Raw genomic sequence first — 18052 nt, forward strand, 5'->3', positions numbered from 1 at the left:
AACTAAATTGTTAATTCAATCCTTTCCCTCATTCCAGTGAGAAAATAAAGTCTAAATATCTTAGTTCCACACTAAATGTTTTTTTTTTTTAATTTGGTTCAGCTGTTCAAAGTCATCATTTACACTGCCTTCCTGTTAACTACCTTCAGTTCAAATATGGAATTGTGTGCTTCTCTGCATGTGTCTGTTTATGTGCAAAGTTCAAATGGAGAAACTCAAAGGATTAAAATGAAACCCACAAACAAATTTTTGCTAGGTTGTGGCCTAGATAATTCTTTCTCTAAAAAAATAAGCCCAAGCTATCCTACATGCTGTGAGCATTTGAGATACCAGCCACTTGGAAATTTAGCAAAGAACGAGCAAGCTTGTCAGTATTTATGTAAATTACATTCAATGCAAGCTCTCAAAACTATGATAGAAAACCAACAACAAATCTGAGCTTATTGCTAACTATATACTTCTAGCCAGGCACAATGATTGCAGCAGAATAGTGTACTACCAAGTAGATATTGCTATTAAAAATTCATATACATATTTAGAGATCAAATGCAATAGTTTAAGTAGGGCTATCTGTCTGCTACTGCTACACGATAAAATCTTCCATGATTTCCCTAGGTTTACACGTTGTCATTAACTCTGTATAGGCATAAATTCACTATAACAGGGCTCAATGCATTATTAGGACTTGGTACTTCAATTTGTCTAAGAGTTAGAAAGGCATAATATAGGTACTAGAAAGAAAGTTTCGCAACAGTTACAGTCACTCAAAGTGATCTCAAGATACAGATTGAGGGTTGTTCTTGTTTAAATGTATTTGGGGATTTTCTGACTTCTTTAGCCATAGTATTGATTTTGTAGCTGCTAAACAGCTTAGGTGCAGCTATGTAAGCAACTAGAGAACATGCTTAATGCTAGACAGGGCTAGATTCAAACCTTTTCACTGAAATACGAAAGTAAATGCATTACTACAATCTCTTTTCAGATGCCTCACTGTCCTGTTGAATCAGGCTTTAAATTCACAGTTTCCTCAGAAGACCATCAGAAAATTTTCCATTGGAGTAATGATATACTGTTTTAGCAGAAGTCATAGAAATACTATCTAGTCCTAGACTGAAATAGAAAACTTCTGCACTTTTTAATGAACGTCTTCCTGAAGTCTGGAAACGGATTTTCACATTTCAAATAGTCACTGTTCTTTGAATTTCACTTCAGATCTCTCATGGAAAAACTGGCTGTTTGTATTTTCTAAAATGCCCCCTCTCTTAAGAATGAGAATAAATTTTTTCCCAGCTTGAAGTATTTTGGTCTACAACCGTTATGTGAGACCAACAATTTTTTAGAGGAAATTATAGAGAATTTTAACTTAAAAAGGTTTAGGATGCAAGTTTACCATACGGAAACTGCCACTGTTTACAATACTTATGTACAAGGATTCTTATCACAATAAAATAAGTTTGTATACATTTACACAGCTGTAATTTAAAGCTATGACTATTTCATAGAAAGACTTGCATATTTTACATGGTCTAAAATAGCTGGGCAGGGGGCAAGCAAGTTCATCAAGAACAATGTATTTCCTGCAAATTTATGGCCTTGATTTTAAGGAATATTTACAGCTTCAGACCTATTTTCAATATCAACATGCTATATTACCAGTAGATGATCTGCATATCTAAAAACTTTTATTGGTAAAAACAGGAAATTGCACAGGGAAAGTTCTCTTGGGTCCACAGAATTGCCAGCTCTACAGTCACACATGAAATATTAAGGTATTTCACTTATTATTCATTCTATTGCCTCAACATATACCATGAAACAGCACAAATAGGTTAAGTCACACAGTCTGAAAATAAATTGATTGAAATAAGGTAAAATATACCTCTATACTAATTTTCTTTCAAAAATGGGGGAGGGGGGGAAACTCCTAAATTAAGCAAAAATGGATGTAGAACCAAACTTGAAACAGTAATTCTTTTCAACTTGCTACTTGTTCAGCTTCCAAGCCACATGAAATCAGAAGATATATTTAACTAAAACTTATTAATTCTGTAACTCCTACATATATTAGATACATTTATCCTGTCTAACCAGTTACTCAACCATGTTCAAATTTAGTTCGTCAGCACAATATGAATAATACACAATAGTTTCAACTTACATGCTGCCACGTAGCGTTATGCAACCAGCTAGCAAAATGTCTCTGCACCAGGAAAACAAAGAAACATGTATTGCAAAAAACTGTGTGTAAAGCAGCAAGAGAAGAATAAAAAGAGATTTTTTCTGCTACCTCCTGCTGCCACAGGCATTCACACATGCAGGCAATCTCAGTGTATATGCTCACCCCTCTACTGGAGGAGATTATGTAAGAAACCCTCCAATCCAGATTTTTACCTGTTGAAGCATTTCTTCTGTAGCGTTCAGTTTCAACTGATGCCCCTCCAGACAGATTTCTAAGTCCCGGATTTTCTCTCCTTGAGCTTCCACCTGGTCTGTGAGGACACTCACCTGTAATTTGAGAACAGAAGCACTAAGAATGCTACTGAATTGACAGTAAATAAGTTTCAATTACCTTATACGAATAACATCCAAAAGCACATTTTAACAGCAAGTTCTCTTTTAAAGTCTTCAAAGGTTTCATATTCCTGTGCACTGAAACAACTTGCTCTATATCAGGACAGACAATTTTTCAGTCTTATAAATATTTTACTTTAACTCCCCCAGATTTTTTTTGTTTTGTTCTAAAATAAAAAGAGAGAACATTTCTAGAAGGTCTGTAAGCCTACATATAGGCAGCCTGTGTCAATCCTGCACAAGTCTGAACAATTAGAAAGCAACAAACAAGAACACAGGATTCTGAAAATACTTCAGTTGGTACTGAAGCATGCATTGCCATTTCAGGTTCTGTTAGCATTTTGCTCCATAAGACAGATGAACAATAAAACTGTTCATTCAGAAGCCAACCAATTACCTTAGTTCTTACAAGAACATAAAAATAGCTTACCTATCAATAAAGTGTTTTGAAGTTATAAAGAATGCAATGAGTAAAAGGCATGTTTTAGCAGAGGTAAAGTTCTATTCCAAAAAAAATCCCAGCCTTTACATGCCAAAACATGAAAACAAAAGAAGTGAGATACAGACAATGAATCCCAGGAAAGGATACAATAAGCAATACTAGTCAAGAACTGTGGGAATAGTGGTATGGAGCAGCAAGCACAGAAGGAAAGCCCACTAGCCTAACTCAAAGTTTGTAAAGCTCAAAAAAACTACGCTCAGCATAACATTAGAAAGAGGAGGAAAATTGAGCTTTTATTTCTATATTTAGCAATATACACGTAATGACTCCATTCTACTATTTATTCGTATTACAGTAGTTTCAATACACGGACCTAACCTTAATTAGACTAGAAGATATTACCTCAAACAAAAAAGCAACACCGCAGGTGTTCAAGCTCCAGTTTGAGTGAAATGTGTTAATAAAAGCTTAGCTATGCTGTGACATCCAACTCTGGAACACCTTTATTTAAAAAAAAAGAAAAACAATGTGTTTGGAAGTGAAACCTTCAAAGATGTACCCACTAAGCAGCACTGCTAAAACCCAAGGGAAGCAATGAACAATTGAGTTCACTTCAGAAAAGCTGCAAAGGGAGCAGCTGGATGATCTGAATTTGTTTTACCTACAAACATATACTGACAAGGATGCCTGGGAAACAAATGAACAAAAAAGAAAAAATAGGAATATTTTATTTTTCTGCCTTTAAAGTAGCCAGCTGTGGGGGGAATACAGCTGACTACAGGATGAGAGATGATAGGAAAGACTGGGCGGAGGCACATGGCAGGACAAAAAGTTGCCACTCTTGGCCAGAAGGATACCCTGATACACCCAAGCTGGGGGGTGGGGGGAAAGGACCCCTAGAAGAGAGTCTGTTGCTTATCAGCTCATTTATTTTTCTTTCATAAAATAAGGGAAGGCACAAAAAAATCGCTGAGAGGTCAGAAAACGAGAAGAAACAAACTGAATCTCCTCCCTCAGTCTGATGCAGCTTCCAGAGAAAGAAAATAACATCTATTTAAAGAGTTAAGTTCTAACTAGCATTATAATCTACCAGGAAAACTCTCAGTGTTAAATGTGACCTGCAAAGGCATTTATTAACATCTTAGCAGCATGCGTTGAATATTCCAATAGCTAGGCTGAAAGACACATTAGCCACTTTACACTCATAGTTTTCCCTCTCTTCAGGATTACATCTGCCAGATCCTTTAGGGGATCAGTAAGTTGCACAGAGAACATAACCTTAGCGTATGCTTTACTGGCATGTCCATGTTGCCTTGGCAATGCAACATCCACAAGACTCAGCCTGTAGATATTGTATTTTCTGTAAACATCTATAGAAGGCAAGTATATGCAAAAATTAACTAAAATTTACATGGTACAAAATAGGGCTTAAAGCACATTAGGAAAAAGCATCCTGGGGAAAAAATTGAAGCACTAAGTACACTAGCTCCTATACACAGACCCTGAGCTATAAGAAGGCATCCTGGATGCTGCAGTATTTCTAGTCTCTACTACATGCTGACAATGAAAGCACTGTTCAACAGCACGTTTCAAGATGCACTGTTTGAACCAGTCTTGGACGGCAAAGTTAGAGGGTACCACCTCTGAAGGTGCCTTGTATCGCTTCTATGGCAAGTCTGACGCAAGACTGGAATACTCCCAGTGCCCTGCTCCCTACAGACAATTACAGCTGTGGACCACAGTCATTGGCACAATGCACATAGGTGAGCCAGAGAACAGAGGTGCTCTACGCTCCCAGCCAACTTCTTACCCATTATGCCAGTGGTCACGCCCAGGAGCCAGATTTGTACCGGAAGATTCCCTCAGGCCTGTGTAACCTCAGCATGGGCCTTGCATGCGTTTCTCGTATTCTTTGACTACCTATATAGAATACGCAGGACTACTATACACTAGGTTATGTAACCCACAGCTTTAGCTTGTCACCTTTATATCTTTTTTATTGATCTTCATCCACCAGATTGAAAAGGGTTTTGTCTATGACATTTGACTGGTTTTTTTTTTTTTTTGGAGTTCTACTGCAACAGTATGAAAGAGGATAGGAAAATGTGCTAGAGTAATAATGTTGACTAAACATCTTGATTTGATGGGGGTGTGATGGGATTAACAGAAAGAAGAGAGGAATTTCTGCATCTGATTTTACTACATTCAGCTCCAAGCACGTCTCTGAGCCATGTCATACAAGACTCTTCTTTGCAAGTTTGTGTGACTGTGGCCTGTAGGTACCTATCTGTGCAGATGGAGAAATAATTACTAGAAGACAGTAGATTAAAGACAAGAAAAGTATTTACTGAGCATGCAACAGTCTCCAAGAAACTGGTAAGTGCTGGAGATTAGTGATTCTGCTAAATCTACCAGAACTGATGAACCCAAAGCATCAAGAATTCTCCTGAATCCACACAAGGCCGCTAGCACACATGACCATCTACAAAAGGCTGTATAGCTTGAACTACATCCAAGAAGACAGTGGTTGCCACAGGCAGACAAAGATTACAGGATTATATAGACACCTGATGAAAGAAAAGACCTCTTTGAGGGACAAAGCCACAGGTATATCAGTACAACCCTCTGCTTCTGAGTAAACATGTGGAGTTGGCCTCCCAATTGTTGCTCCAACTATGAGTGAGTGAACATGTGCGTGAGTGAACGTGGTGAAAGAGTAAGTCAGTTTACTGTGAACAGCTATCTGTTATTATTGTAACATCTTGATTCTGCTAATAACAGCTTGATTAACCGAAGGTGTTCTAGTAAGTATTGGTTTTGATCCTGTCTCCCCTGACTTGATCCCTTATCAGGAAAAAGGGAATTTGCAACATATGCTTAACCTTACACATTTAAATTCCAACCAGAAAATTTTGTTCTTCTTCCAGGATTTTTTTTTTTATTTGGTAATGGCATTTTTAGCAGAACAGCAATGAAAAAATCCACCCAAGCCTAAGAATATGTATTATAAACAGTCTATTGCTTATTTAACAACAGCACTGAGAATTCTCCTCAGTAAATTAATGCAAGAATGAACAGAACATACAGGAGAAAACATGTTTACAGAAACTAGTTACCGAAATTGGGGATAATAACTACCCAGTTTTGTTTTGGTTTAAAAAAGCATATACAACTGTAAACAGAAAGGACAGGCAAAGACTGTTTAGAAAATGTCCAGTTTCAGTGTTAAAAAGCATGTAACGTACAGGTTAGTAACAGTGAAAATATTCAGAAAAAGAATCTTGAAGTTTAATTTTAAGCTCTACAAAATGTTATTTCCTCAGGAATAAAACTCACTTACATGTAACAGAGGCCCTATTTGAAAAAGGCTTGGTAAACTGAGAAACAGGAAAGCTGGAAGAGCCTAGACCTGCATTTTACTGCCAAGTTTCCTTTTACCCCTTTACCCTCTACCTTTTTGATGAAGTAAACTAGCTTAGGTACGATATACAAGGAAGAAAAACATCAGTTCTATCACCTGTAAATTTTCAACAACTTTCTAGATTCCTCATTTCTACTCCGAATTTTGCTAGTCCTCCATATGACAATAATGACCAAATGACCAATACAAAACTATACAGGCTCTACCATCTTGCTTTTGAATTTGGTATCTAAAGAAGCTGTAGGATTTCTCATATTTCATCCTATACTTCCTCAAAAATGGTAGCACAACTAAAATACAAAGAGACACACCCCTCTGAGCATCAATAAACTCAAAGTGACAGGCATTTGTCAATGTGAATTTAATGACATTAATGGAGAAGAAAGGAAGGAGGTATGTATGGTATCTGGGAACATGATAAGCATAAAAGGGGTTTGGCTATTTCATCCGTGTTCTTCACTCTTTCAGTTCATTACCGACACAGGCACACAGAACCTAGAAAATTGACTGGCACAACCTAGTAAATCTAGAATAAGAACCACTGCCACAATATTCTTGTCTTGGGACTTCATAGCATTATTTAATTTGGGTTTTTCCTTAGTCATTCTTCTCCCTTTTATCTCTTTTACTCCTGAACCCACCCCTGCTTCCCCCAAACACCCCACCATGAAATCAGCCAGATAGCTTATACAAATTATAGGTTAATTTCTGATTAAACATTGAAGCTACATTTGCTGACCAGCTAACATTTGTTTCACAGAAAATACTCTCACCGCTTCAGCTTTTACCACTGAATATCAACTATGTAGGAGTGTTTTCTTTAACACGTACCTGCAGTATGAGCGACTCTTTATCACCTTCTAATCGTGCCAATCTTTCTTGATAGGTTTCATTATTCATAGAAGAATGAAGATTCACCTGTGACTGGGGAAAAACATGCTATAAGAACTTTGACAATTATTATTAAAATTTCAAGCTATAGTTAATAAAAATTAGTACACACTGAATAGCTGCTATAGTGCAAAATAAATGCAAAAAAAGCGTCTGCAAATCAAAGCTTTATGTGTCATGGCTTTCTAAACGGCTCTGAAGAGCAAGACCTTCTAAAACTGCCTGATCTTTTTTCTATCTGCCAGCTCTACACTCCCACAGATTTTAATACTGCAGAGTCAAACCCTACTTTTTTTTTTAACTGCAGATTTATAGAAAAGTAAGTTTAGAAGAGTCTCAAAGCTATCTGGTTCATTCTGCACACGGAAACATTTTGACATCTGATTGTAACATGAACCCACAGCGGTTCATTTCCAAGCTCTATTGTAAGTGATGCTTTTCTGACTGTGAATAAAGCAGTTGGGGTGGCTTTTTCACTGTCACTAGAATCAAACTTCAAATTCCCCACAATTACACCAATGCGCAGTAGACAACCTATCAGTATAGTTGCTTCTTTTACAATGGCACCAATATATACTATAATCTTTTTCTCCTCTACTGCCAACTACTGCCTTTTTATTTCAACCGAACATTTGTGAACAGGATTTTTTTTTTTCCTGTAACACATGCATGGCTTCTTGATCTCCACTGATGTCTACATGCCGAAATGCAAAACAAATGATGATGAAAATAAACATAGCAGTAATGCTAATCAAGTACTTTTCCAACCAAAAGCCAAAACACACTTTTCAAACTGTAAAGTGCTACACTATATTTAAATAGGGCATCTTTAGGAGTCAAGTTGTGAGGAACTGAGCATCCTTAGCTTTCATATTTTTGGAAGGTATCAACAGAATCACAAAACACCAAACAGGACTGAAAGGTATTTGAAGAGATCATCTGGTTCATTGTTATATCCCAGGACATGTGATTATTTGCAGTGTTCTTGTCTTGTCTACCCGTAAAGACTTAAAAAAAAAAATGGATCATGCAGTCTCCCCAGATAATCTGCTTCTTAGCTACCCATCATTAGAATATTTTTCTTCATGCCTAGCCTGAATCATCATCTCTGCAATTTCAACCTACTACTACTTATCCTACCACCATATATAAGGAAAATAGGTCCTTACTTCCACTTCAGAAACCTTTTACATATTTGAACTATCCTTAGTTCTCTAATTTAGCAGGTCCCTCATTAGGTTAAACGCCCACATATCTTTCCAGCTTTCCTCAGAGGCTAAGTTTTCAAGATCTGTTTCGTTGTTTTCTTGTGGTCCTTCTTCACCAGTTGCTCCTTGACTTTTTAAAAATTCAATGTCCCAAAGCAGACAGAGGACTCCAGCTGAAGCTGCCTAGATTGGAAAATTCACTTCACACATCCTTTGGGCCATATTTATGTTCACGTATCATCAAGACATTGATTCATTTTCGGCCCATGACTTCCCGATCCCTTTCTAAGTGCTGTTTAGCTAGCTGTTCTTGACACTGTGTTTACTGTTTATTTCTGCTTAAATGTGTAACCTTGCACTAGTCTATACTGACTTGCATTCTATTATTTGAACAATTTTTCCTATGTGTCAGGCTCTTTATACGTTTTCATCGTGTCCTTTAGCATGGCTGGAAGTCCCTGCTCAACTGGAATTACTTGTAAATTCACTAAGCTTAGTTTTCATTCTCTTCTTTAGAGGATCAGCAAAAATATTGACAAGTAAAAAGTTCAGAACCTCACTCCACACCTCACTTAACACATTCATCATTCTGACAATGACCGATGCTAATCCTACTCAGAATATATTTTTTCTAACTAGCTTTTGACTGTTTTATAGCAATCCCAAAGATGATTAAAGATCTCACAGAACTGACTCTAAATATGTGCATCGCAATTGTGTATGCACTGCTCTTATTTATCTATAGTCCTAACTTACGCATGAACAGATGACTTACTAGTATCTGTCTAAGTTTTATTGTAGGACCTTAGGGAGCTGTGCAAGTACGTATCACTCTTAAAGGAATAGTGACTTCATTTCCTCTTCTTAACTATTTTAATAGAATTTCTACATCTGAGTATCTCTTTCCCTGAACTCTTCTATTAATGGACTACTTTCAATCTTTCTCCTTTTTTAAAAAAAGAAAAAAGAGAAAAGAGAAAACTGCAGTGATTATAAAAGATGTATTACTTCCATTTAACTTAAACCCTTTGTATCAAGTTGGTCAGTCAGTCCGGACCATCTTAAAAAAATGATTTTCCTTCATAACTTTTTGTAGTACTATAATGAAAATAAGGAATCCTCATAACTAAGCAAGATTCGTTTCTGTACGTCTGCCTAGACATTCCTTTGAGTTCAGCTATGCAATCTCAATCACACTGCCAGGATTTCTGCCGGTGCTGTTACTCTACTTGCAGAGCAGAATCTTAAGTCCTCTAAAATCTGAAGTCTAATGACAACCTAGCTGCCAAGACTAAAGAGTTAAAACCCCACTCCTCACCATTAAGTGAATTTACCCAATGGACAGCCTACAGGCCTTCTCCAATATGTCTCTGACTCACACACCCAAGGTAGGGAACGACTTTGCTGCATGTAGAACATGCATCAGGTATTCAGGGAACAGCAGCACCCTTCTAGATGAGAGAAGACTCTCCTACTAACAAAAGCTAGTGATGAAGAAAGCCTCATCAGATAGATTTTGCACCCTTTCTGCTGCCATCATTTGCTATTTACTATTCTAGTTTAAGAAATAAACCCGTGACTCCTTGTGTCACAAATCTTTATTATTATTAAACTGACAAAATGAGTTAAATTAACACAAACACTTTTTTTTTTTTTTACATGACCAGTCTATCATGAAACACAAAACAGGGTTCAACATTTTATATGATCAGTAATTAAGAAAAATTAGTTCAACATCAAATCACAAATAAAACATTTCACTACACTCACGTTTACAAAATGTATAGCGCCCCTGACGACATTGCTTCACTGAATGACTCTGAAGTACCCTCAGTTGGAAGTGCGATACTCAGTATCCACATAAAATCTATTGAATCACACCCACATGAACAGAAAGGAAAACAGCAGCCCTTTCAATAGGTCAGTGAGAGAATACTTGGATAAGTACAGGAAAGTACAGTACACAGCAAATAAACTGCTAAATGAAAGTGGTTGATTGACACACAGCAGTTGTTAAGGACTTGAGAAAACTTCATGGCATGCATAAAGACAAGATAAAACAATGTAATGTGATCCAAGGCCATCTGTAGATGGTTGGAGTTCATGCTGCAGTTGTGAAAGAGAGTACTGAGAGGAAACTTAGCAAGTATGGTTAGATATCACACATATCAGCAGGGAATGAATACAGGAGCTATGACACTAAAGTCATAAGACCACAGACCACTTGAATTAGTGTAAGCGCTCACTTAAAGAGTACACACTAGACTCAATTAACCACATAACCAAAAGGCAAAATCACCAAGATTTATTACAGAGACAAACATGTTATTTCAGAAGATGCGGGTTTAAACACCAAACATCATTACCTGAGCTCCACAACATATAAGCTAAAATATGTTAATTATAATTGTTATAATGAAAGGATTAGAGAAATGGCATAAAACATGTAAGAAAGTTTATGACAAGACATGGTAGTGAAGTAGAAGAAAAGATATGCTCAGGAAAGGTGGCTGGAACAGTTAAAATGGCAGTAGTGCTGCAGATGAAAAAAAATCGATAGCGTATGCCAAACATACTTTGCCTAAGACAGCTGCAAAGTGATTTTTGAAGCACCTGTCTTATGCTCTCCATGGCATTTTGGCAATAGCGTCACGTCCATCTAAGTCTGCATCAGACATGAACGTGTTTCATCAAACAACAATTCCAAACTAACTGCTTCTCCAGTTCTAGAAAAAAGGGCTTTTGCATTCTATGACCTGCCTCAGCTTCTTATTCATCTTTAGTTTTGGAAACTGTCTCTGGAATATCCTCTCTCTCCTCTCACTCGGACATAATATTGGTATGTACTGGAAACTCTTGAGCGTCTAAGTATCACTTATGCGATCCAATCATTAGATAGCCCTATTCCAAGAAAAAGGCTTAAATGTTCCTCTGGAACGTATGATGCAAAAATCAGACTTTAGAGCATGGTTCAACAGCTTTTTACATTAAAACAGGAGAATCAGCAAGAATTAAAAGGGTAGGGCAAGAAAGGGAAGAAACATTTGATCAACTTAATTAGCTAGCTTAATTTTCAGCAGATTCTCAGATAGGAGCTCAAAGCTCCTTACTTACTGGAATAAACAAGAATTTTTATGTTTTCTTGCATGTTATTTTAATAGAAAGCACAGAGTGCAGCAATTCAGAATGTCAAAACAGAGCAACAGCCATTATTCAGAGCTTCTGTACAGATGTTCTGTTGACAAGTTTCTGTAGCAGAGCTTCTAGTTGAATCTTGATAATAAAATCCATTTATGTTTTCCTAACGTGCTAAATTTCAGCTCTAGGAATCTCTTCAACACAGGTGATTCTAAAATAAAAAAGAGCAACTTCAGAAGTTGATCAGCCAACTGTAATACAGTAATTTGTCACTAATGCCATGGATCTCATATTGGGCTGGGGATTGGCGATGAACTGGAAGAACTCTGGCAGTCATTTAGGCTGGTGATTTGTAAGCTTTTTCAACAAGTCATATGCCTCTTAGAAGACTGATTACATCATAACTCTCCTCCTTTCTTGTTCAGAGTCACATGAATCATCTTCAGTTCCACTGGTAATTGAGTAAGATGCCCAAGGCAACTACAGTACTTGCATTAATGGAAAAAATATTAGGGGCATGCCTGATGTATTGTCTTATACTGCACTGCAGTTTAGAAGCTGAAAATGAGGAGCATAGCCAGCAGAGTTCAACCAGCCAGTTTTTCCACAGACTATTAGCCCACAGACCATAGTATTATATTCCAATAAAAGAAAGTGTATACTGTAGACTTTTTCCAGCCTGTTTAGAATTCATTATATTTAGAAAAATACGCATTTTCCATCTCTTTATTACTATTCCAGGTCAGCAAGATTGTAGTTCTGACTCACAATAGTTATTATTGTGTAGTGATGAGTATGCAGTCTACAGAGTAAACATTTTTATTTTGGCATCTGACTATGGCTGTATTACAAATTTATTCTCTTAACAATTTAGTGTTGCCTCAATACACACTCATCTAAATATATGCTCAGTGTACATGAGGAGGAGAAGCTTAGAACGTGGTTTCTGGATCTGTAATTCTTGCCCTTCATCTGAAGGCAATGAATAAAGTAATAACAGAAGTTTCTATTTGCTGTCACCCCTTGCTGATTAAGGAAAGTGGAAGTCAGTCTGAAAGAGCTAACAGAATATAGTCTGAAGTTAAGCAAAAGCAGAGCTAGGGGAATTTATATAGTCACTAAAAATAGAATGACAGAATGGCTGAGGTTGGAAGATCCTCTGGAGATCACCTAGTCCAACCTCCCTGCTCAAGCAGGGGGAGCCTCTAGAGCATATTTCCCAGGATCACATCCAGACGGGTTGTGAATATCTCCAGCAAAGGAGACTCCACCACCTCTCTGGGCAACCCGTGCTCCGTCACCCTCACGGTAAATTTTTTCCTCATATTCAGATGGAACTTCCTGTGTCTCGGTTTGTGCATGTTGCCTCTTGTCCTGTCACTGGGCACCACAGAGAAGAGTCTGGTCTCATCCTCTTGACAACCCCCCCCCCCCTTCAGATATTTGTATACATTGGTGAGATCCCACCTCAGTCTTCTCTTCTCCAGGCTGAACAGGCCCAGCTCTCGCAGCCTTTGTTCATAGGAGAGAGAGGCTCCAGTCCCCTCATCATCTTTGTAGCCCTCCACTGGACTCTCTCCAGCAGTGCCATGTCTCTCTTGTACTGGGGAGCCCAGAGCTGGACACAGTACTCCAGGTGAGAGGTGAGGCCTCCCCAGGGCTGAGGAGAGGGGCAGGATCACCTCCCTCGACCTGCTGGCAACACTCTGCCTAATGCACCCCAGGAGACCATTGGCCTTCTTGGCCACAAGGGCACCTTGCTGGCTCACGCTTAACTTGTTGTCCACCAGCACTCCCAGGTCCTTCTCTGCAGAGCTGCTTTCCAGCAGGTCAACCCCCAGCCTGTACTGGTGCCTGCAGGGGGTTATTCCTGCCTAGGTGCAGGACCCTGCACTTGCCTTTGTGGAACTTCAGGAGGTTCCTCTCCGCCCAGCTCTCCAGCCTGTCCCGGTCCCTCTGAATGGCAGCACAGTCTTCTGGTGTGTCAGCCACTCCCCCCAGTTTAGTATCATCAGCAAACTTGCTGAGGGTGCACTCTGTCCCTTCCTCCAGGTCATTGATGGATACGTTGAACAAGACTGGACCCAGGACTGACCCCTGGGGGACACTGCTAGCTGCAGGCCTCCAACTTGACTCTGTGCCACTGATCACCACAACCCTCTGAGCTCTGCCATCCAGCCAGTTCTCAATCCACCTCACCGTCCACTCATCTAGCCCACACTTCCTGAGCTTACCTAGGAGGATGTGATGGGAGACAGTGTCCAAAGCCTTGCTCAAGTCCAGGGAGACAACATCCACTGCTCTCCCCTCCTCTACCCAGCCAGTCATTCCACCATAGAAGGCTATCAGACTGGTCAAGCACGATTTCCCTTTGGTGAATCCATGCTGACTACTCCTGATCACCTTCTTGTCCTCCACATGCTTAGCGAGGGCCTCTAGGAGGAGCTGTTCCATCACCTTTCCAGGGATGGGAGGTGAGGCTGACAGGCCTGTAGTTTCCTGGGTCTTCCTCCTTGCCCTTTTGGAAGGCTGGAGTGACATTGGCTTTCTTCCAGTCCTCAGGCACCTCTCCTGATCTCCAGGACCTTTCCAAGATGATGGAGAGTGGCCTAGCAATAACATCCGCCAGCTCCCTCAGCACTCGTGGGTGCATCCCATCGGGGCCCATGGATCTGTGGATGTCCAGTTTGCCTAAGTGATCTCTAACCTGATCCTCCTCCACCAAGGGAGAGTCTTCCTTTCTCCAGCCTTCCTCTCTTGTCTCCAGGGTCAGGAATTCCTGAGGACTGACCTTAGCAGTAAAGACTGAAGCAAAGGCGGCATTCAGTAACCCCGTCTTCTCTGTATCCTTCGTTACCAGGGCACCCACCCCATTCAGCAGCGGGCCCACATTTTCCCTAGTCTTCCTTTTGCTACTGATATATTTGAAGAAGCCAAAGTATCTGGTATTTGATTTTTTTTGCATTTTGGTACCAAAAGAATTTTGGTATTTACAGAAGTATTTGGTTAAAACTCTTTGATTTTATCTGGATGTCTTTTCTTAATATTAATACCCATTTTCTCCTCTAAACAGTTACATTACTTAAATGCATCCTTACAGAAGTCATAAGATTCACCCCAAACATTATGAGTTTGATGACTATTGCACGACTTCAACTGCTCCACCTCTTCTTAGTATAGATTATGAATAGTAGTGAGAATAATGGAAACAAAAGCATAACACTCATGTATACCTATTTCAGGTCAACCGTAGCAGCTCAATGTTGCATGCACTTCAAAAGAAAAGGCCAAAGTAAGCTGGAGAGTCATAAGCAGATGTTTCCACTTCAGATGAAGGCATCTCTCTTTCAAAATGAGAAGTCTTACCACTATACAAAATTTTCCAGAGATGAAGGGCTTTCCATTTTACTGCACCACATCCACAACAGTTCAGTTAGCTCAGTTAATTTACAATGGTCTTAGACAGCTCATAACACTGTGGTAATTATGAGGATCTATTCTAGTAATGATATTTAATCATTTGTAGTTGTATCTACATGCCTATGTACTGAAATGGTGGTTGTGCTGTTTTTATTCAGAATGCTGTGTTCCAATAAAAGCCAGATAGAAGCATAGTAGAAACAACAGGACAACACAGGAGACTGCATGTGAACCCTCTAACCCAAATCCCTTAGGAGAACTGAAGAAAGCTCATATGCTAAATATGAGAAACTTTGTCTTGAAATAAAAAAGGCTTTTTTTTTTTCCCCCTTAGCTTGCAACAGAAACTTTTATTAGTGACATTGATTCATTGATTCTATTAGATACATGCTTAGACCCTGTAAAAGGATCCAGCATCAACTATCAGCAAAACGCTTCCCACACACTGCCCACCAACCAGTTTATGAGAAGCTGCTGCTTTAGTTGTAACGTTAAAAGTTCACTGTATACATACAAGTTTTCCATCTAAAAAAAAGGCTGCTGAAAGACACTCCTCACTTAGCAATTCCGGTGGCCCCCTTGTTGTAAATCTCTGTGGACTTTGCTATGCATATGCCTTACTAAGGTCTCTTTGAACACCTCCATTCCTACAAACTCTGTTAAAACATTGCATGAAGCCAAGGCAGTACTATGAGCCTATATCAGATATGATTCTGCTTCCTGTCCAGAAAAAGCTGACTTGGACAGTTCTGAAATTGCTATCATGGTATCATCACATGCCATAAAGTACAGTATAGCTGTACCCACTGCAGAGTTCTGTCTTTCTGATGTTAGGGGAGATATTATTGACAGTGAAAATACTGTCTCCCATGAGAAATAATACTACTACAGCCAGCAGTAGTATTTCCTTCTCTCCTACCGCCAAAAGCATAGAAAAAGGAAAAACATAGAATAAAACAGTAAATGTAAAGGAAATACATTAGCTGTGCCTAGTATACAACTGAGACAAATCCAAAGTGTTTTTTGGCTCTGCTCATCTTTTGCTGCCCACCCAAGTCCATAGCTATTCTTGGCACAACACTTTTCATTTTACCCTGCAGAAATCCTAATAGCTGAAGTGTGGTGAAACTTTATTTAAAGTTGATCTAACCACTGCTTTGTCCCCATGGCTGTCACATGACACTGTGCACACTGTTATAAGACTACTGCTTACAGCTGTATTCTGTAAGATTCTGAAAATATCAGCTGTAGCCCTCATTGTAGCTGTAGCCCTGTCTGAATCTTGTGTCTGCTGCCCTCATCCAGTTCAAGCCACAGATACCATGCAAATCTGGCTTCACCAACCAACTGCAACATCAAGATTGATTCTTGTCTACAAAATGATTTCTTCTGATCATGAAACTGGATCCAGCTTTGGCATACTTCACCAAGGGGTTATGGAAGTCCATTGCCGTTACTTTCTGTTAAGTGCTTGTCATTACTCTGCAGGATACTACTTTCAGTATTAGCCAAAAAGCAACAGTTCGTGATTGCAGGGCCTGAAATCTTTGTATGTCAAAGTCAGTGCCAGGACATATGACTCTACGTTAGGATTCTTGAGCATGAGAACTAAATAAGCAGCTTGGATTGTTTCAGTATATATTTCAGTATACATTCCTTTGATATTTTAATCACTTATCAAAGGAATTTGGGAGCAGACTGCTCAGTTTCTCCTGGGAACAATACAAGATTAGTTGCAATTCTCTTAATTTCCTTCTCCAAATGTGCTCGTACTCTTAAAAAGCTTGATAGAAAAAGGAACTGTATTGATTTTCTCCTTTATGTCCTCTACATAAAACGAATTACATGCAACTACTGTAATATCATTATACTCCAATTTCTGTAAAAGAATGTGCTACATTTGAACACAGTATCCTTTCTAAACATAGTATTTGAAAATCATCCCAAAGATAACCTAGGCTGTTAAAATAAACAAAAAACACACAAAATACCCTCCTCAGACCACTAACACTGCAATCCGAGACATTCCTCACAGAAGCTATTTCTTTAGACTTTGCTCACTGTGTTACTATCCCCTGGCCACACTGAACACCACACATCCTGAAAACAGCACACCTTATCCCTTTGTCAGCAAACCTATGCTTTTAGAAGTGAAATTCAAACCAGGAAAGAGGGGTAGGGGGAACAGACATACCATATTCCAAAGCTCATTTAAATAACAATTTAATAGGTGATCTCAAAAAACAATAGAGAGTTATTTAGCTTTAACTGCACAGAGCACAGATTAAACTAATAGCAGTGTTACCAACTGCTAGTTCCTGCTGCCTCTTCTCCTTCGCTTACCACTCACTCTACATTTAATCCCCTCTCTATCCACACTCCAGAAATTTAAGGGCCTCCAGAACCTGATGCAAGTATTTTGGGAACTGAACTTCAAGCTTCTCAAACTCAAGCTTTTATCAAAGACATTAATATATCATCAATATTTTATGTTCACTCAAGAAGTTACCAAAATCAAAGCTTTTCACATTTATTATACATTAATAAAAACAGAGTGCATGTGCATATGTATACGTGTTTTTTTAATACAGTGTCATACAGAAGCACTAATATTAATTGCATGCATAGCATTTTCAAGGAAAGTATAAACAGGCTAAAAAATAGATTTAAAAAGTGTAATAAGCACATGCACTGCTTACATACCACATAAAATTAAGTTAATTTAAAAACAAAGTATTCTGTGAAGAATCCACTCTCATCTCATTCAGGGATTTTTCAAAAACTGAAAAATACTTTGAACCTAAAAAATTCACAAGTTAATAAAAACCTCAGTGATCTTGCCAAGGTGAAAGAACAACTGAAAAAACCTACTTTTATTTATAGAAAGACAAAAAGAATCTCATTATATTATGCAGTTCAGATAGTTCATCGCAAAACTAGGATAGGATTTCAATAGCACTT

The 18052-nt window shown here is 38.7% G+C and overlaps 1 protein-coding gene across 23 annotated transcripts in view; it reads right to left on the reverse strand.

Annotated features, from left to right (window-relative positions):
- The window catches only part of PPFIBP2 (PPFIA binding protein 2), a 108798-nt gene that overhangs the window by 41448 nt on the left and 49298 nt on the right, over positions 1-18052 (reverse strand). For all 23 annotated transcript variants that reach the window (XM_068945169.1, XM_068945170.1, XM_068945168.1 and 20 more), the window contains 2 exons: positions 7266-7358; positions 2392-2505 (listed from right to left, as the gene is read on the reverse strand). In XM_068945169.1, the coding sequence (XP_068801270.1) occupies positions 2392-2505; positions 7266-7358 (207 nt within the window). The remainder of the gene's footprint in view (positions 1-2391; positions 2506-7265; positions 7359-18052) is intronic.

Source organism: Struthio camelus, chromosome 5 (assembly GCF_040807025.1).
Source record: "Struthio camelus isolate bStrCam1 chromosome 5, bStrCam1.hap1, whole genome shotgun sequence".
Classification (NCBI taxonomy): Eukaryota; Metazoa; Chordata; class Aves; order Struthioniformes; family Struthionidae; genus Struthio; species Struthio camelus.